The sequence below is a fragment of the Cyprinodon variegatus genome, unplaced genomic scaffold (genome assembly GCF_000732505.1).
Source record: "Cyprinodon variegatus isolate N-32 unplaced genomic scaffold, C_variegatus-1.0 Scaffold1012, whole genome shotgun sequence".
Taxonomy (NCBI): domain Eukaryota; kingdom Metazoa; phylum Chordata; class Actinopteri; order Cyprinodontiformes; family Cyprinodontidae; genus Cyprinodon; species Cyprinodon variegatus.
In genome coordinates, this window is record NW_015151465.1 from 150,715 (window position 1) to 172,601 (window position 21,887).

Below are 21,887 nucleotides of genomic sequence, written 5' to 3' on the forward strand. Positions count from 1 at the left end.
TTCAAACTTGGAAACAAAGTTCAGTGGATTGCTTTTTAACTTTATGGAATGGGTATCCATCATTTTGTGTCATATTGATACAGAGCTTTTGCCTGTTCTTGTTTGTAAAACTGATTAAGTCCCCCAAATTAGATGGTGAACATCTGCAAACATTTTAAAAGTTTGGGAAATCTTTCAAATTTTGGCTCCAATTTTCAGTTGTACTTAGGTCTGTACCTTGATTAGGCCATGCTCAAAATATCATTTTGATTTAAATATACCCATTATTGCTCTGGCTACAAGGTAAATCCTTGCCCAAGTTTTGATTGTTAGCAGTTTCTGGAAGTCTCACATTGTTTGGATTCTCACTCCAAAGCATAATTGATTGATTGATTGATTGATTGATTGATTGATTGATTGATTGACTTAATTGATCTCACATAGTAATTTCTATTTCTAATTGAGTGAAAATATGTTAAGGTTGATAAGCAGGGTTGATGCTAGTTTTATTTAGGAGTATCAGAGATCATTACCGATGTAGAACACAATTTCAGATTGTTGATTTATATGAACAAACAAAATCCTCTACTTTGAACTGATCTATCACAAAGAAATCAAAATAAAATTGACTTAAATTTGTGGTAGTAAGTTGCAAAAAGTTGAGAGATGTGATTGACTAAAAAATGATATCCTGGTCACTGCTTTGGAGGCCCTTAATAAACTGCTCTGGGATTTTGCAGTGCCTTTAGCTAAAGTTAATTGAGAACGATTTGTTGAGTTATGTCTCAAATATGATTGTGGTTGGAAAAACACTCCATGTGCAGCCACTCTCTTACCGGTGCTCGAAAATCAGGAGGAGGTATTCGAATCTAGTTTCACGCCCAGGTCAACGATATAGAGGAGAGGCGGTGAGGCTGCTGCCATCTTTATAAAGCCCTGCTGGAGGCGTTACTTGGCTAGAACTGCCTACCTGTGCCACTACCGACGCAAACGGGCGGTTCAGATTATCTCATTGTCATGGCTGATGCACGCTCAAAGATGCCAAGTGAAGAGAGCCCTCCAGGCCATGCGCTTCAGTCAGCTGGAGAATTATTGCAGAAGAGCAAAGGTGATATACCTGCAAAGTTTTTTTTTTTTACTTGATTATTTTTATTTTATTATTGTTTTTAATTCAGGATAAGAAATTGGAAAAGAGAATTGGGAAAAGATGAAACTGATTTGACAGAAGTTTAAATTTTGTATGTGTTTGACAAGAAAAAAAGCAAAAATCAGAGAACAGAAAAAAATAGCTATTGATAAATTACATATAAAGGTGGTTTAGTGTGTTAGAAAATGTTATAAATAATAGATTATTATTTCTTCTTTAATAATTATGTTAACAATCCTTTAACTATTGATTTTTAGTATTATTCCCAATTTTTTTATTCGTCACAGTAAAAGTAGGAATAGTAGTTATTATTGCTATAATTACTTATCCAAGTGTATTTTAGAATCATATATTTCTTGTTTTTTGGGTAAAGGTTAATATATTCTTAATTGAGAAGTAAAGCATAAAATATAGCACTGTTCTTGTCAAAATTGACTAAAAATTCATTCAAACCTTCATATAGAACAAAGTGAAACAATTAGGCAAAAGAAATTCTGTTTTTCTCACTTAATTAGCATTTCCAATTTATTTCCTTTTAACTTTTTTTGGTTATTATTCTAATCTTATAATTTTTCTGACAGTGACTGTAAAAAAACCCGTTCCTCTCTGACAGCACTGTTGTTCTCAACGTGCAGTGTTCTTTAATTTTGCTTCTGTTATGTGTAGATGTCACATCTGTGCTGTTATCTGGCCTGAACGTCTTTTAGAGCTCTGACACAATATTAATTAGAGCCTACAAGTTCATTTAGTTTGAACATCTCTGTGTGTGTATACATGCACTTAATGCATGCTCTCACTCTTTAAACATTCATACCCTGTTAATTAAGCCTGCTAATCTTCCCCTGGCAGTAGCATCATGTACCTTGCTGATTGAATTAATTGTGAGAGGATGTTTCCGAAAGTAAACCCTTAATTTAATTATGATGGTATTTTATGCTTGGTTTGGTTCTGTGAGCCAAGAGAGATTGGTTTGGTGTGTTTTATCCATGCAGTGATGAGATGATTTGTGTGTGTGTGCTCAGCCAGCCTCCTACATGATCACTTCTTTTCTCCGTCCCCAGCATCTGGCAGCGAACTGGAAACACATCCGGTCGTCCAAGAGGACTATTATCCACATCCCTTCATTAGGTGGCTGTCGTCGCCTGCCGCACACACTCCAACACACGCACATTTGATCTGCAGACAGTCCTCCCCAGTCTTGTTGCTCCGCTGTCCCCAGCCTGTGGCCCCGGTTCAGACAGTCTGTCTCGTTCAAATGACTCTCTGCAGGAAGGCACTCAGTAGATGATGACAGCCCCTGTGCCATGGAACCAAACAATTTAGTCTCAATCGCCGTTTAATTTGCAGATTAAGCAAATGAAAAACCATTATGTATAACATGTACAAGAGGCGCAAAGGTCTTATTTTATTGCTGTGTGTGAAAAAAAAAAGCTAACACACACATATATTAACAAAAAATAATAAGGCAACCCTGATTTTGCAATAAACAAAGAGTACAAACCATGATCAGATCATGATCTAATTTCTCCACTGCACACATTTAGACTGTAATCAGGCATGTGCATTGTAAATCATTGAGCGATTGTCTAAAATTATTAAGCCTAATTACTAAGCAGATGGAATGGTTTATTTGCACTTGGGGTGGCTACAGAGAGTGCTGTGCGAGCTAGGATAATTAGAAAGTTGAACCCCATTGTTGTTAATTAGCATGAATCCAATCATTTAATTACCTTGATTCAGTTGAGGATTCCCTCTCAAACAGGCTAAGATCCTAGTGGTATCATTAGATGTAGTTTAGTGGTGGTTGGACATGGTGCACAAGGACTCCCATCACATGACAGCCTCTGCACCTGCTAGTTATTACACTGAATTAATCATAGGATTGCTTTACAGCCTGATTAGACTTTGACTCCCTTATTCCCTAGTCTAGTGACTTGCACATCCTATCCATAGCCAGCTGTACAGATGTTCTTATTGTGTCAAAGAGTTTTTGATGATTGTTTGACCTTATTCTGACAGGGTACCCAGAGAAACAGAGACAAAGCACAAAAAGATTTGACGTCCTCCAAAATAGCCAAATTAGCAGGCTGTGTGATCTTAGAGGTAGCGAAATTAATTCTGAGCTTCCTTGATGTACTGTAGATTTAATTAGTGAAACTCCTCTTTCTAATTCCAGATGAAAATCTGGAAGCGTTCTACATATGTCCCATTCATTTAGGAGAAGACATCTTGGAGTATTATTCAAGTGTTCTGAAATGCAACATTGCTAATACCGTGACCAGCCAGGCCTTATCCCATAACAGGTTTATTATTCTAATACCCGAGGCTGTGGATCTGTTCTATGTAAGCTTGATCAGATTTGTCTATTTCTTTGTGGAAATGAACGTTCAACTGGTATGAAAAAGCATTTGCAAAGACCTGACAAGTGTTACTGAGGGGTATTATTCTAAAATGTCTTGAAAAATTACTCAAAATCTGGAACTTTTTCATTTTGGTACAACACAATTTTAAGCATTAGTTGTTTTTTAGGTGGTTTTGAATAAAATCTTTCTGGAATTATTAATATGAAAGGTATTCCATGTACGGTATTTGTATTCAAAGTCCCTTTTTCTATAATAAACCCTTATAGAAAACACAACAACCAACAGATTTTAAAACATTCCTCCTTTTTAAGAGGCCATCTGTGTCTTTTAATCTCATTATAAATCCAGCTGTACTGTGAAGCCCTTTAAAGGTTTGTAAGAGATCAGTGCCTCATGAAGACCAAGGAATACACTAGTCAGGGTTACAATTTAAAGAGAAGTTTAAAATGGAAATTAAGTCCGTTGTATACAATTTTACTCCCTAAATAATTTTCATTAAAGCGATAGTTCGGTATTTTTGACATGAATCTGTATGGCATCCCCATCACCAGCGGCATGCAATCACACTGACTTACCCCTGGCAGCGTCCTGTGAGCAGAGTTATCGTCCAGTTTTGGTCAAGCCGAAAGTAGTCCGACAGGTTTTTAGAAACAGCGAAATAAAACGTTTCTCTTCCCAAAACATTATGTGTCCAAAAGAGCGATATTTTCGCATCCCAAAAACATTGTAGTGGAAAAAGTCACACGTCGTTATCAATTGGTCCTATTTTCTCTCTGTTCGTATCAGTGCGCGCCGTCATTCAGACAGCGAGCCCAACAACAGCCATGTCTCCCTCCGCCGCGGAAGGGAGACATGGCAATCAGTGTGATTGCATGCCGCTGGTGATGGGGATGCCATACAGATTCATGTCAAAAATACCGAACTATCCCTTTAAAGTTTCGGCCCAGTGATTAGGGCATAGAGCTTAGAGTCCTAAGGTTCTGAGCCACACTCCCACAGACTGCCACTCTGCGTCCCTGAGCAAAGACACTTAACCCCACACTGCTCCCCGGGCACCGCACAATGGCAGCCCACTGCTCCCCAAGGAGATGGGATAAATGCAGAGAGTTCATTTTGTTGCTCTGTAATGACAATAAAAATGCTGGATAAGTACCAAGCGTTACCTTATGGCAACTAGCATAAAAGTCTGCTTGTGAAAGCAAATCTGTTAGGCTTTCATCTAGCTCTGGGATATCGATTCCCAGAGCTATATTGACTAAACAGAAAAATATAGCCGAAAATAACAATAGATATGAATATAAAATATAAATGATACAGAGAAAAATAAAACATTGCAAACATTTAGCAGAGAAAATGATTTTGGGTGCCATGGTGGAGCACAGTGGAGAAGCACCTTCTCCAGCCACTGGGATTATGTCTTATTGTAATTCCTTTGAAGATAATTAAGACACGAGTTGGGTGCTAAATACATGGCTGAAGTACAGCTAAACAAAACTTTTGGTAATGGAGTCGGTTTTTTGACTATATCACTGAGGCTGAAATTAGCAACAGGTACACAGCAACTCCTAAAGATGAGTAAAGATAAGAGTATGAACTGTGGACGAGAACAAAGCTACTACTACTGCTATCTGCCATGGAAATTTACTGTGTTGTTTATTGCTATTGCTTACATCCCACCCTGAGGAGATGCTAAAACATATTCAGCTCACTTCAGATAAAGCAACCGGAGGCACTTTACATGGTTGCATTGGACAGACCTGAATCAAATAGCTGAGTTAGCTCCTCAGTATGCAGTCAGTTCCTCCAGAGTCCTAACAATCATCTAATTGCTTGATGTTGAACCAAAGGCACTTCTCAAAGTTGCAGGATGTACAGGCCCTCGGGAGATGCAATATCCCACCCCCTGTGTTATCAAAACAAAAAACCCTGACTGAATACTGAGATGAGAGCATTGCTGAATGCAAGGAAAAGATCAACTGTAGGCATTGCAACAGCCAAAAGCCACAAACACCTTGAGAAGTCAGGGTTACCTCACCACCAATGATCTGGAGCACATGTAGAAGGGAATCAAATGCATTGGCTACAACATCAGTGATTCAAAATGCCCAAACCAAAAGCACTCAACAGGTTCTTTGCACACATTGAAGATGCTGATCACTACCAGAAATATATCACCACCTGGTGACATGCCTCGCTGTGCAGCAAAATTGAGGAGGACTCTACAGGGTATCCGGCCCCATGCGAATTGTATACCAGGTGTCTGAGGAGATAGCACACATTTTTAACACCTCACTGTCACCGGCAGCTGTCCTAACCTGCTTTAAGTCAAAAATTATTGTCTTTCTGCCCAAGTTCTCAATGATGAATAGCCAAAATGAGTAAAGACCTAAAACCTTAACACTATTAGATATGAAGTGCTTTGAGAGGATAGTCATGATCTACATCAAGGATTCAATCAGCGTCACTGTGGACACAAATCAATATGCCTAAGGGAGGAACCCATCAATTGCTAATGCCATCTCATTGATAGTCTACAAAGCCCTCACCCACCTAGTGAGCAAAATGTACTACATCCATCTGCTCTGGATTTTTTATTTGCCTTCAACACCATCATCCCATGGATCTTGGTATGGAAGCTCTCCTCCCTTGGACCGAGTCCCATGCTGAGGAAACTAGTGCTTGACTTCCTGACCAACAGACCTCAGACTGTCAGGATTCAGAAAACCTTTTCCTCCTCAATCACCCTCAGCACCCCCAGGGCTGCATTCTAAGCCCCCCTCTGTGTACTCTGCTGACATATGACTGCTGGACAAGACTCCTTAACTGTAAAGTTTACAAATGGCACAGCAGTAGTGGAAAAGATCACAAAAATAATGAGTTTAAATAGAAGGTTGAAAATCTGGTGCAGTGGTGCAGAGACTTGGGAGATGGTGGTGGATTAGAGAAGGAGTAATGATCCTCTTCTGCCCCTGTAGCTCAGAAGAACAGCCATAAGGTGGTCTGCAGCTACAGGTAACTGTGTGTGCAAACGTAGATTGCCAACACTTCCTATCTGGTCAGGAAAGCCCATAAGCATCTCTACCTCTTTACGAAGCTATGGAGAGCTTGATGCAGGAACTTAGTCCCAAAGAACTTTTATCGCTGTGTGATGGAGAGTTTTCTCTGCACCTGTATGACCATGTGGTATGACAGTTTCACTGCTGCTAAGAGGAGGGCTCTGCAAACTGTGGTCAAGGCTGCACAGAGGACTGTAGGGAGCAGCCTTCACTCCAACTCTGACCTCTACACATTAAGAGTCAGAGAGAGGGAGCTCAGCATCATGAAGGAATCCGCCCAATCCAGCATACAGACTGTTCCAGCCTTTCCCCTTAGGCAGGCGGCTGAGGAGCATCCAGATCAAGACCACCAGGCTTCGAAACAGTTTCCATCCTGCAGCTTTTAGACTACTGATTTCAAGCTGCACTCAATTCAATGTCATCTATTTATTTTTGTTTCTTAAATATTTATACTAGGATCTAAGTCCACCATTCTTACCACAAAAAAAAGTAAACCGATGTGGCAATAAGAAATCATTGAATCTTTAAATTATACAAAGTAGACTTTGGAGAAGGAGGAGAGATTTACATCTCAAGGCAGATCGTGTTAATAATTATTTACAGTGCCTTTTTGGAACAGCTGCAATTTCTGTTGAAAGGAAAATAAGAGAATTGTTTTATAGTTTGCCATAACCCAGGAATAGTACAGCAAACATGGAAGAAGTGGACAGATACAGGCAGATAAGACCAAAAAAAAAAAGGTTTTGACCAAAATGCCAGCTGAGACAGAAAGCAAGGACGGCATATCACCAACATCAAACATGGAGATTACAGAATCATGCTTTTAGAACATCTTTCCTAGGGTTAGGAGGGAAAGGAAAAGGAAGCTGGTTGGAATAACTTAAAAGATGGATGGAGCTAGATAAATGTCAACGCTGGAATAAAACTCTCTAGAGGCTGTGAAAGCAGAGCTTTACCTTCAATAAAGAAACTAACTCTAAACAATGAAGGCAGTTTTAAGCAAAACATAAATCTAGTTAAGAGTCTGGGCCAAAACTTGATAATTGATGTTTTGTAGGTGCTCTCTTTCCGTTTTTTCTGGCATTCAATTATACCCTGCTTTGTATTTATTCTATCACATAACATTTCAAGAAGATAAATTACTTGTTTGGTTATAGTATAACAAAATGTGGGAAAAGCTCAAGATATGGAGATATTGCATGCCTGTGTAAGACCACAGAGTACTTCAGCCTTTTGTAGTCTAAGAAATGTCCTCTAGAGGGTACTAGAGGTGCTGTTAGATTGCCGTTGTCCTGAGAGAGCAGCTGCTTAATGTTGTTTAGTGCATTTAAAATTAAACTGTTTTGTATCTGTTGTTAGAAGCAGTAAGTTGATTATGTTGTGCTTAATTCAAACATTTGTAGTCGTCAATACACAGTTTTTTAGGATATAATTAAACTTAAGCTTTCTTTATGCTGCCTTTCTTGGACAATAATCAAAAATAATCCCAAGACTCTTAAGTCTTTTACATTGTACAGTTCTTTAAAAAAAACAGTAAAAAAAAAAAAAGCAAGATGACATAGCCTTTCTCATTTCTTTTTATTGTTTTTCCCACTGTTTTGGTGTTAAACTGTGCCAGACGTGTTGCTGAGATGAATCACTCCTACCCATGGCTGGCAGCGCATTCTGCCAGTGACAGAAGGGATAATTCCACGTGGATCAAATAAATACAGATGTGAAGTAATTAGTTGTATTCCCAGGGAGCTCGTTGGTCGCACACATTAACGAAGTGAATGATAGGTGAGTTTCCTGCAGGCTGGTTTTATCAATCCAACCTGCTGGTTACAGGAGAGGTCAAAACCCTGCTGGCTATTTCAACAATAGATCGTATGTATGTACACAATGATAAATCAGGGCTGGAAACAACCGTTGGAAGTCACACTGATCACACCTAACTCTAGTGTTCATCTCTAATCTCCTTAGCTTTAGACCCACAACATGTGTCTGTTTATGCTGCTAAAGTACAGTCTATGCACCCTGAAGCGTATCAAACACCTAATTTGGGGGGAGCAGACCTACATAGTGGGTTTAGTCGGACATGTAGATAACCTGTCTGTTGCTGATGAGCTGGATGTGTCGATTTTGGGTCCAGAACCAGCTATATCACAATTCCACAGCACCAAATCTGGAGGAAGAGGGATATTATCTGTGACAGGGGTTGATGTATCCCCTGGACAGCGAGATTTATACTCACTTAACCTGGTAGGAGATCAAGAACAAGACGTCAATACCTACTTTCTATCAAAGTTAAAAGATTCAAACATTTTTATCCCTGTTTCAGCTTCATGAAACATTAACTGAACTTATGAGTCTAAATATCAATATGAAGCACTGGTTCTTTAAGATCAATGTACAGCGTGGAGTTTGTGAAGCGGCATTCTGGGATGTTCTCCACCTTAGCTGCTATAACTGGGCCTTACAGCATTATCATCGTTACCGTCCTGATCTGTGGAGGTCAGAATGGATGCAGGTAGAAATGTGACACACCTATGAATATCTGTACCTCCCTGACACAAAATATCTATAAAAAGGGGTTAATGTTACTTATGTTCATAACGTTTTTTCTTTTACAGAAAAGTCATATCTACTAAGACTGACTGTTATGGGTTTTTTTAGTTGTTTTTTTTTTATACAAGCTTTATTCATATGGCTCTCTGCAAAGTACTGAGTTAAATTGAATTTCATTATTGGTTAAAGTTTTCAGTTTACACACCCCCTTGCTTTTTTTGAAGGGCAACTTCATCTAGTATGACAAAACACACATCTCCAGTAGCTTATTCTTTAACAAATATGTAAAAATGCACTTAATCACAATATCAAAATGTGTTCAACTCAAAATGTCTTATTTTACATTGAATGTACAGAATACACGTTTATAAAAAATCAAAAAATATTAATCGTTAGCTTTCTTATACTTCAAAATAGCTTTTGCTCATATTTTTACATTTATTATCCTTAAGTGCAGCAAATGCTTTATTTATTTAAAACTACACTTCACTGCACCTTGCTATTTGAAAGATTTGAGCCATTTATATTATAACAGCATTTCGTTTTGATCAGTGTATAAAATCAAATATAAGCACAGGCATATTTAAAACACATAAAATGTACTTAATCAGTGCTAAACCATTTATTTACTTCAGATGCAATCTGTACAGTTTCTCTCCCCCTGGCTCTTATTTCTCATATGCTTACAAAGTAGCCTTTGATTTTCTGTCATGTGTTAATTACCGTATTTTGCCATTTAACTGGGAGCTTTGTGCAAACTAATTACAGGCTAATGATTGTGGGCTTGGAGCACAATGATTTTACTTTTTATACCATTTGAAAGAACAGCAGTCATCTCGAGGTTCTTAGGCTCACTCTGCTTCATTCCTATCAGCTTGTTCTTTGATTCACAGGGTAGGCATTGTGCAAGACTGTAATTGTTGTGGCTTCAGTGCTGTTAATTATGGCAGAGCAGAGCTGAGCCACAGCCAAGGTCCATAATGGCGGCCCAGACTGCACGGGGAAAGTAAATGGGGTTTCTTTCACCAGCTGGGGTCCCATGGAGAGGGAAGAGTGCCGAGGCCCCCGGTGTAGACCGACAGCCTCGGGGCTCCTGGGCCATATGGACACAACACTTTAACTGCCCTTTATTTTACACCTTGCTCTTTTAATCAAAGCAAAGCCCACTTCCTGTGCCTCTCGTTGTAGGATTTTTGGTTTATTATTATTTGTTTATTGAAATGTTCTAAATATACCAGACTGTTTAGCTGTTGCACAGGGAAATACGAACACAGCAGTTTGACAGTTAATATTGAAAGATTACTAAACATTGTCGTTGATCAGAAATCAACATTTGAAAGAACTAGAGAAATTTGTTCTTCCATGGATCAGAAACAGTAACAGAAGCACAAATTTAATTCTTTAATGCTTTTTGGGCTTTCTTTTATAGAAAATGAGCACATTATAGTCACTAGCAATTGCAATACAGCAAATAAAAAGCAAAGAGAAAAGAGGAACTGGTATTTTGCAAAACATTTTGGAAACATTTCAAACATTTGGCAAAAAAAAATCTAAGCTTCAGGGTCTTTAAAGTTTTAATAATATTATTTTTTAACAAAATGATTCATTGCATGCATGAAGTATTTTGATTATTCTTTTTTTTGTCCTCTACTAAGAAAATTTAACTGTAAATTACAACAGATACCGGATTAAATTCTGAGTAAATCAAGGTGCATTTTTCTAACTAATTAAGCTAATTATGGATAAATTAATAAACACAAGAAGTGTGAATACATACTTTTTTGGAGAAAGTGGTAAACTAAAATATTGGTTCATGAAAGAAATGAAAAAAAAAAAATATGTGTGGACCCTCAGGGTACCACCAACAATTAGATCCCTTCTGGCTGAGTGAAACAAAGCCTAAAAGGGTACAAAAAGGAGGAGGAGCCATTACATTCACATCAATGGGAGCTTCCACAGAGGACTAAAAAAAAAAATCTGTGTTTCTCTAAATATTGTGAGGCCCACAGCAGCTTCCTGCACAATGTTTGAGCCTGCAGAAAGCCCCCCAGGCCTCTTTTAGCATTTACACAGAGAGAGGTTAAAGACATGTAGATCTTCAACCATGCAATGCCTGAAGGGGGCCATACACACACACTTAAGCGCTCACATAGCTTGCATATGGATCATTAGGCACAAGAGGGTAAAAATTACACATAATAGCTTCAACAGATGGAGCATTTTTTTCATCATGCTGTGTACAAACAGATCTTGAGAAAAACCTTATTTAGGTTAAGTTTGTCAACGCAATGGGTCATTTGACAATCACTACCACTGAAGAGGTAGAAGGACGTTTGATCCAGTTGTCTGTCTAAATATTGTGCAGGCTCTGATACTATGGAAAACTTTGGAGGTGTAAAAATTTCTCCAGAAGGAGTTATTCTGCATTTAGAATCTGAAGAAAATGTATTTCATCGCCTTTCTTTCACTGCATAAATAGTTCTTAATGAAAGTTCAAGAAAGTTTATAAACCTGAAACAACACAACAAATATGTTTTGCTGTGGGTTTAGAAAACCGTTTGGAGCCAATGAAACAGATATTAATGGGCAATGTGTAAGTTGTACGAATCTATCCTCATATATCCTAGGAGTTACTGTGGTCTCCAGTGGAACCACTATACAACATAGGGCAATCAGAGAGAAGAACATCTGTTTTATTACCGACGAGATTGCGCTGCTTTATGAGGACACCAAGCAACGGCTGAATCCTATCACAGGGTACTGTACGTACTTTAAGTCCAAATAATTTATTGCAGAATGCTCTTCCTTCTTTTGCCTCCTGTCCTGCTGTTTCTGTGAACTGCACATGCAAAGTCCTGGGGTGAGCTTGCTCTTCCGTTGAGAATGACAACCGTTCCCTTACACTTTTTGCCGCGCCATTGTGTGCCTTATGGTTTGTGTAGGGAGAATCACTGTGTAGCATTTGACCTCGCCTTTTACAGTACTTGAATATGATGATGGCTGTTACATGACTGGAATTTCAACTGCATAATCTCTGGGCCTGTCTCCGGTGAAGCCAGACAGTATATACTCAAAAAAAAGTAATGCTCTGGAAAGCATGAGGGAAGAACAATGATGTTATCCACATTCAGAGATTATCTTTTACTCAGTTGTCACATATATTATTTTTCTACAGGCAAATGTGATTCTCGTTTAATGGCACACATGCAGTGCATTGTTCACACTCACAGAATTTTGCTTCAGTTGTTTTTTACATTAGAGCTACAAACTTCAATGTATTTTGTTGGTACTTTATGTTACAAATCAGCACAATGAAGAAAAAATGGGTGAAGTGAAACAAACATAATTCAAGGTTATCAAAGGTTGTTACAGAGAAAACCTGAAAGGTGGGGCTGACATTTGTATGCAACCCCCTTTAATCTAAATAATACTAAATCAAATCCACTGTATCCATATTTTACACCTGTCTCTTCCACACTGTATCTTGTTGGGAGTTTGTTTCTACCTCTAACAGTCTATGAGCAGGAGGCAGGGTACATTCTGAATAGGTCACATGTCCAAGCTCCGACCCACTGACGAGGGTAGCGGGTACCTGGCGAGAATGAATGTATGCATGTAGAGAAAATACAAACTCCAAGCAGAAAGATTCCAGGCTGGGGTTCAAACCCAGGACCTTCTTACCTCCAGGCAACAGTGCTACCAACTGCACCCCCGTGCAGCCCAGTGCATCCAGTTCACTTTAAAAGATTAGGAAACATTCTAGGTAGGTCAGGGGTTATAATTACAGCTCTATAAAGCAGGGTTAGCTTATATACCCAAATTCTCCATCCATAGTCTAAAAATGGTAACACAGCTACAAACTTCACCACCAAAACTGATCGACAAAGGGATCATTGATTAGAGAAGCAATTGATGGCCATGGTAGCTTTGGAGGAGCTGCTGAGATGCACAAGTGGCATCATCTCTGGACGGCAATACTTTTTTATAACCTCAAATCTGACCCCTAAAAAAACTTGTTCAACAATGTATTTACACAAACAGCTTGAATACATATAGACGCAATGCTTTTAGATTTTGATTACTAGAAGTATGTGAAAAACATGTTATTTTCCATCTATTATAAAATTATTCAAAATAATGTTACCTGTATGTCATACAATTCCCACTTAAAATGCTTTAAAGTTTTTGTATTGAGTCGCAACACGATAAAATTTGAAAGAAAAGGAAAGGTCTGGATATTTTGCAAAGCGTTGCACATTATTATTTACAAACAGTGTCTAAACAGTCAATTCATTTACTTCCTCTTCAGTCTCTCAGATGTAGTTATTTTTCATGGACATCAAACACTGACCTTTAGAAGCTCAGACAAGACATTCTGACCCATTTAACAGCACAGTTCTTTTGCAGAAAAGAGTGTACTTGATTTGCTAAACTGTATAAAGGACACCTAAAGCGAAAGATGAAAATTAACAGCATAATTAAGTGGTGAAACCATAATGGCATTTCGTATTTACCGAAACAAGAGTGATATCGATCCCAGTCAGGCCTTGATTGATCCCCAGATAGATGGGGTTAGCTTAAGTATTCATCAGCTGCCCAGTGGAGAGAGTTGTTATTGAGGGCAGGTGGTTGGAGGCTGCGAGTTAAAGCTATTAGGCCCCTGAGGCCTTCTGATAATAGGCTGTCACTCACAAATAGACACTACCGCAGTATCTATCAGATACTCGCACAGAAATTAAAGCAGTGTCTGAAATCTAAAGGATAACACACAATCACTAGAATCATCCGGATAACAGGATGGAGCTGAGATGCAACAACCATAATGTCTGATATGAATAAGGAGCTGAATTAAGTCATTTTTTCAAACTTTTGAGTTAAATTTACACAATACTATACATAGATATATTTGCTTTTTATTTGTCATGTGATATTTATACTTAACATTCATTCTTTAGGAGTCAGTTCTGCCCATATATTTAAATAAGATCCCAGAATCGCTGGCCCATTATGCCAAACAGGCTAAAACTTCCAGTTTCCTCATGAGGTTAAGCCCCCTGCATACCTTCCTCAGGCAAGGTTAGTATATAATACTTACATACAAATTAGGATTTCTATACATCTCAGTGAACTTTTCTGTCTCCTCTTTGATTTTATAAGTAAAACAACTGAATCATTTCCATGTCATTTCATTATTTACCAAACAAATAGCTCACATTTTCTTAAATTAGATCTCAGGAAGTTAATTCTAGTAATAGAAAATATAAATGCACATGTACTATTTAAGTATAGTATCTGTTTGTTTAGAACTTTTTCTGCATTCACTCTCTCCAGAAGGAGTGGTGGAGGCAAACCCCCTTCAGAGAGTGTCGCCCATCTAATAGTTGATATGCTTCTGGAGCCTGGGGTGAGGTAACCATGCTGTCCTGTGGAAACCAGCTCCACGGCTCCTGTCATCTGGACGATGTGGGATCTGCCGTTCCTCAGACCTCTGTACACCCAGAGATCTTGCAAGCCATTTGCATGTGTGTGGCTCAGGCTTGCCAGCAGCACTTTATCATGGGTTATATATCCATTGCTCTAGTTACCTTTGAAGACCATAGCACCATGAAGCATAAGGTGAGACTCTGAAAGGCAAAGAGGAGGACACTGAGGGTCATTACATATATTGTCCTGGATGTTACAACCTATATTGGTTGGAAACGATACATTTTTGTCCACAACAGATAGATGCCTCCAACATATAGTGCTCCCCTGGGATCCAGATAACAAGACGAGGTAAACTGTGGGCACTGGGACCAAATGTGTCACAAGGCCCTCTAATAAACTGTCAGGTCTTATTGTGTCAATACACTGATTCCACCATTTAAAGCTTGCCCTTTAACCTTACCATGCACAGAAATTCAGAAGCTTTCCAACAGTAGGTCATTCTGAAGTGATTTACTATGTTGACGGGGATAACCTGTCAAGTGTTTAACCCCTAGATGGTTACCTGCTGTGTTCTTCCAGAATAAATCACATTATTATACCAAGACACCACAGAAGCCACTTCTCATTTGTCAGTATTAAGTTTTGCTGAAAGCTTTTTGATTCATGATTTTTGAAATGGAGTTCTTTATGATGGTTTAACCTCTGCTCCCAACATGTGGCAACATTGACTGTTATTGATCTGAACCTGTAAAATGAAATGCTGTGTTTTTATTGTGCCCTCGACATTTCCAAACCAGCGGGATGGAGAGAAGAGGCACAGAAGCAATTTTAAATATATGAAAAGCATAAAAAAAGGGGGTATGAAGTGTTTATGCCTTTATTAACCCAAATTATAGAAAAAAACTTCTTGGTTCAGATCAGTTTTATTAAGGATTAAGTATATTAATTGTGTATGAATACTCCTCCCTGTTTAATACTTAGGCTGTTATAGTACATTCCCAGAGTGGGAAAATAACAAAACAAAATCATTAAGTAAATAAATAAAAGATTATGATAATAAGGATAGGTTTAGGCATGGTTACCACAAGGGTGTAGTGTGTTCTGGGTTAGATTATGATGGGTATGAGTTGTTTTTTTTTTTTAATCCACTTTTGAAATTATTTTTTATTTAATTTAAAACTTAAATTGTGTTAATAGAATTACATTTTTACTATATGTGTTATTTTATTAAACTACAAATTATTTTAATGTATATTTATTATAATAATAACATAGTTATCATCATAATCATACTTTTTTTTTTTTCATTTTACTTTAGTTTTTTTAAGAAAACATGTCTGTCTTTAATTTAAACATGGCATATTCTCCCCCTGTCCTTCTTTGGACTGGCTGAAAATAGGATTTTATCTCTGATGTTGACCCAGTCGCAAGGCGTTTGAATACAGCATAAATAATAATAAAGCAGTGACTGCTTTAACTGTTGCAGGAACTTTAATGGCAAATTCTTGACCATCTCCTGACTCACACAGACAAAGCTCAGGCTAAGGGGAGCCACATGGGCAAACCTGTCTGGATTTAAACATCAATTTAGATTCAAACCTGTTGCTAAAAGCTGCCTACTTTATTTGATGGGAAGAAGTGGGTCACATATGTTTGCCCTTGCAGTCTCGGCGCACATTGTGGAACAGCGGGGCCACAGCTGCAGCATCGGGGATTTTAATGAAAATGCAAGGCAATAGAAAACAGGTACAATCCAGGCTTACATTTCCCGCGGCTTTGTTAAGAGTGACAATGGGGCACGGGAGTATGAGTTTTAGGGAGTTTAGTGAATGGCTCGGTGTTGTGTGTCCATCACACTGGGCCACATAACAGTCTGAATTAAGCAGACATGCATTAAACCAAGTTGTGTCTTTTTTGCCTCCTACAGTTAGGGAACCTGAAAGCATTTTATCCTGCTACATCAGGATAATATGCATGTGGAAGTCTAATGAAAATTAAATGAAATTGATCTATTCCAGTCCACACTTTAAACCATACTTTTGCTTTGCAAATATTTTTACACCACTATAGATAAATGCTTTGATTAAAATGAAAGAATCGGATTAACTAAAAATATTGAGTTATTTAAAATCAAGAAACAAATTTAGATTTTTATGTTTTGATTTATTTATTTAACCCTTTTGTTGAAGGTTTTTTCCCCCCACATTTATTCAGTTTTCGTTATTTCCTTATCTTGTGTTAAAGTGTTTAAAAAAATGTTTTTGTATTTATAAAAGATGTCTTAAAACAGACCTAATAAAATCACGTTTTTTACATAAGTTACCGGTCATTTTGAGCAAAATTTAAGTATTGAGTATTTCAAAAAGATCTATATAAAAAAATGCTGCTTTGAAGTCATTTTCTGCGATTCATTAAGTAAACGGTTAAGTTTGAACATGTGACTTTGAAATATTCCTTGACTGCCTCACCATTTCACAATAATTTAGGATAAAAAAAAGGAAACTTTCATATGTATGTAATCTGTTAGCATTCTGAAGCCCGATTTAAGGTAGGATCAAACATGATGCAATTTGCATGCAGTGGCAGGAGCGCTTAGTTTGACAAATAGGAACAGCTAAAGGAGGCAGCCGACTGCCACTTAGTTATTAACAACTCTTTCACCGGTGATTTATTTGCCACTTTTGAAGAGAGGGCATAGCTATTAGGTTATTATCTGCAAAGTTAGCCCCATTTAAGCAGAAGGCTATGTCCAAACCTGACCCCTTAATATACTTATAATGATGCCATTTACTATACATATATGAACTTTGGTTCTCATCAGACCTGAGCCAAGCAAACCGCCCTGGGCAGATTGAAAACACATAAAGGAAGTATAACCGTATAACTGAATTGCCTACATATTTTAGCCACAGAGCTGCCTGGCCCCTTATTTTTGGTGTCTCTCTATGTGAATAACTTAATAATAAATGCAAATCTTGTCATTTAATGTCTTTTTGACAGGTATGGGCTTTTGATCTGGACATTGCATACAGTGATCAGGTTGCCATGACCCAGATGTTAGTATTGGTGACTGGAGGAATGTTAAATTGGCACACATGCTGTTTAGAAGTGCCAGTGGCCGTAAAAGGGAAATGCTCTGAACACCAGGCTGTAGCACAGGTATGACACCTTTTATAATGTAAACCAAAAACACTCTAAATTCAAAAACTAGGATATTGTTAAGGATTTTACTGTTTAGTTTTATTTGTCTGGGTTTTAACGAAGCATTAGTACTGCCACAGTAACTACAACAAGAGATCAGTGTTTTTATCTTTGCTTTTAGAAAACACACCTAAAAAACTGTAACTACACACCAAAGTCAATGAATGTTTAGGTGCCAAATTCATTATCATTTTGATAGATGAGCCTAAATAATCAACACATTAATAATTCATACCATTTTCATTATGCATGCTTGAACACTTCATCAACCTGGTGCCAGGACTTAAACAATAGAGTTCTTTTATTAGCAGTATGCCTGAGTTTACGCTTGTTAATCTGAGACTTGTATTATTTTATCAAACATTCATTTAGCTGGTGGCCCGGTGCTTCACTGCGGCAGTTGAGCCACTGCCGTTGTTAATGGCTTCAATAGTGGCCATCATTAGGGACCAGCATATTACAAACACAATTAAGTCCCTGTTGGACACTTTTATTGTTGGGTAAGGGCCCTGCCTTTGACAAGTGCAAGCACACAGCCTTCACAGCAAGTTATGGGCCATACTTCCTGAGCTCTCCAAGGCTCAGACCTGCTGCCTTTGTCTCCCAAAGGTGGCTGAGAACGGGCAACATTTTATCCTCCTAAGCACTGACATTTTTAAGTAATCAAGCTCTCTAGCGTTACTTATGATTGGAATCCTTCTGTTATAGTAATATGTTTTGTGTTTATAAAGCCCAGTTGAGCATTCTCCTTCTCTGAAAATCTATGAGCTTCCCATAGATTCTAGCAGCTAGACTAATGTATTAGATCTGCCATTTCTTATAGTTAATTAAGAAAGACCCAAGAGTTTTCTTCATCAGCCCTTTATTCATCAGGATGACCGATCATACACAAAACTTAGCTGCAATCTGGAGAATTCCCCTCTTTAAACTTTTATGAAAAAAACACAAACCAAAACCTTTTATATATAATTCCTTTTAAATCCACAATTTCCATGGTCTTACCCAAACAAACATGTAAAAGGATGCGCTCATTGGTATTTTTCACTGCATGTGTAACATGTATATTGTTTCTTTTCTGAATACATGTTTTTTTTTTCTACAGACTGCAAAAAACGGTCCAAAAACAGGTAATAATTTTTTTTAAATAAGTGTATATAGCCTTAATTGGAGTACGTAAATAAGATGATCTGTCTATAGAATGAGTATGTTTACCCTTAAATCAAAATAAGATAATTAGATATCATGCATTTGAAATCAGGGCCTGTAGTTGTTGTTTCTTATTTTAAATGTAAATTATTTTGTTCCATTGGGAAAGTGTACCTGCTCAATTTAAGAAAAAATGCTCCTATTTTAAGAAAAAAAATGACTTACTTAGGTTTAAAGTTTTTTGCTGTGCACACATATAAACTCTTATATTGAACCCACAGTAAAGGAAGTGTTGTAGACTATTGTCACCCATTGGTTAGTAAATTTTGTTTATTTATGATGCTTCAGAAAAGTCAGATGAGGTTTGTTTTACTGTTTTATAGTTGTTTTGTTTTTTTAAGACCCTACAGTGGTCAGTTGCAGTGCATTGATGGGGATGCACTTGTTTCACCCTGACCTTTCAATGCTGTACCACAAGTGTTATTTGAGATGTGCAAAGCTCATGGCATTGAATTTAAGAAGTTCAAGATTCTAGAGTTTGCATTAAAGATAAATCTATTTAAGAATTACATTGAAGCTTATTGATAACAGTATTTCCCTACTACATTACCTATTTTAAGGTCCAAACATAACTTTTTTAGAACAATTCCAATAGATCCTGTGTTTTAAGATTATAATGTTACACTGTGAGACTAATGCATATCACACACTGAGTAAACAAAAATGTACAAAAATCAGCCAGAAAGGATTCCTGAAGTTACATTTCTGGCTTGAGAACTAGAGGTCCTTGTCTAATTTGATTCCATAATCCAATAAGGCATCTGAAAATTGTAAAACACACTGATGCTGCAGTAACATAATGTTTGTTTCCACTTATTATATTGATCGTCCCAACCTTTGCTAGTGAACATTACTAAAATGTTTGTATGGAACAAATGGTTATAATTGTTGAATATTATTGTTATATGTTTCTAAAAGTGCTAACATGCCCATAGAGAACACTGCCTATTAAATCCTTTAGATTTTGCATAAATAAAAGAACAAAAAAGATTGTTTATCTTAACTTAGGTTTTGGCTGTTATCCATCTCTTGTTTGTGTGTCTGGGATCTACTTTTAACTGTATGTTTGTGACACTCCTTTTTTTAGCAAAAGCAAGGAACTGTTTTTGCTCTTTATGACAGCAGTGAGCGATGCACCATTGGAATGATGTGAATATTTCCATTTGCATCAGTTTTATTTATTATGCACAAAATAAAGCAGATAAGAGCTGAGGGGGTGTAACTGAAAAATATTCCAGAAGTTTTGCAAATGCTTAAAGGTGTATTTGAAGAAATGCTGCAACCCTTTCCTTGGAGTAAGGAGGTTCTCCTAATGCCTGCCCTTTAATGGAGTTTTTAGGTAAGGGTTTGTTACCTTTTTGCAGTAGTTTGAAGGTAAAGAAATTCTTTAATTTTTCATTCAAGGGCTCATTTGAGTGATTGTAGGACAAAATTGTCCAAAACTGACTTATCCAGCCAGGACAATCATCTGTTTCAACCATTATGCTGTTTCCAGTACATATTGATAAAAGGCAAACAAGAGTATACTTTCTGACCTATTGACCTTGCCGTAGTTCCTTGTATTTTAATTTACAGCTGTTCTCTTGATGGATAGTAAAGGCATATGCAGGTTAGGAACCTGAAATTTCACTTCATTAGAATAGGAAAGCACTGAAGAATGTTAGAGGGGTGATTAGTTTGCCAACGCTGAAGGTAAAAAAATTCTTCACAGGATGAAGATGCCACCTCAGGTTTTGTAAATATTAGGAACTCCACAGGTTGTTAAGCAGAGGGTTATTCAACATATTTATCACAGAAATCCGTTAGCTTGCACAGCGCTGGAACAGTTAAATCAAGCTGTGCTCATCCCCCTATAGACCGAAGATGCTATCTGCTGAAAGTTTCATTTACCCACAACCATCAAATGAACAAGGTGATTGTTTCTTAGCAGGCAACAAGGGGATCATTAGTAAACTCGTTTGTTTGGAATGTTGTTATTAGAGCAGTCTCTGAGGATCTCCAGGGAGCTCTGGTGACCTTTGCTCGCAATTTGTCAGTCATTCATCAGGAAATATCATCCCCTATAAAGCAAGGAGAAACCAATTTCAAGGTACTGTGTTAATGACTTAACGATCTCCCCTCATCCATGTCATGAAACCTTCATAATCTGTTAAAGCTTGTCACCTGGAATGTGTTTGCTTAATAAAGCGTCAATAATATATATTCATAAACGTTACATCTAGAACAATGTTGCTGATAGATTTTTGGCTGTTAAAGAATTCTGATTGAAAAAAATAATGCGTAGTAATTAAAATGTTCTTTGACTTTGTTTTTATGTAGGAGCTGATCAGAAATATAGAGGAATTTCTACAGATGATAACAAAGAACAGAAACCAACAGAAGGATAAGCCTGCTGTTTAGCTGCTTCATCAGTTATCCCTATGGATAGATAGCAACTTATGAAACCTATAGACGTCTGAATAAAGATCTTGATATGCTGCCATTCATCTGTCACATGTTAGAGTTTTGTATCAGAAATTTCTAGAGTGACTCTCCAAAATGTACACAACCCTGTTAAAAATATTCCCATGATAAAACATAAAAAAGACTAAGATATATTTGTCTTAAACAATTCATATGAAAGACAATGAAAACTTTCAGAGTATAAAAAGTGCATCAAACCTCAACCAAACATGTTTGACATTTCTACTGAAAAATATAGCAGCAACATGTTATTTTATTTTTGGTCAATGTTGACTATGTTTTGAATCTGAAAACATGAATTTCCTATTAGAAATTTTGTTTTTTGAAAGTTTAATAAGTTTGAAAATCCATCTCAACCAAATAAGTTGTTGTTTGTTTGTTTGTCTGCTGTAGTGTGTTGCAAAATACATCCTCACACAGGTTTAAAATAATTAATACAATTATAAATACATGTACATTGTTCTCTATGAAGATTATCTAAAAACACAATCTTACAAG

The 21,887-nt window shown here is 37.3% G+C and overlaps 1 protein-coding gene across 1 annotated transcript; it reads left to right on the forward strand.

Moving 5' to 3' along the window:
• Window positions 1-661: 661 nt before the first annotated feature.
• iqch (IQ motif containing H) lies at window positions 662-21,326 on the forward strand (the record flags this gene model as incomplete). The annotated part of the gene is given in 14 exon segments (XM_015399435.1): window positions 662-733; window positions 878-1,087; window positions 2,188-2,254; window positions 3,146-3,229; window positions 3,303-3,469; window positions 8,514-8,786; window positions 8,866-8,934; window positions 14,048-14,163; window positions 14,424-14,491; window positions 14,494-14,708; window positions 17,520-17,678; window positions 20,014-20,075; window positions 20,907-21,015; window positions 21,246-21,326. Coding segments are annotated over 14 exon segments (1,752 nt in total), but the record flags the coding sequence as incomplete, so codon positions are not given.
• Between the last annotated feature and the right edge of the window lie 561 nt (window positions 21,327-21,887).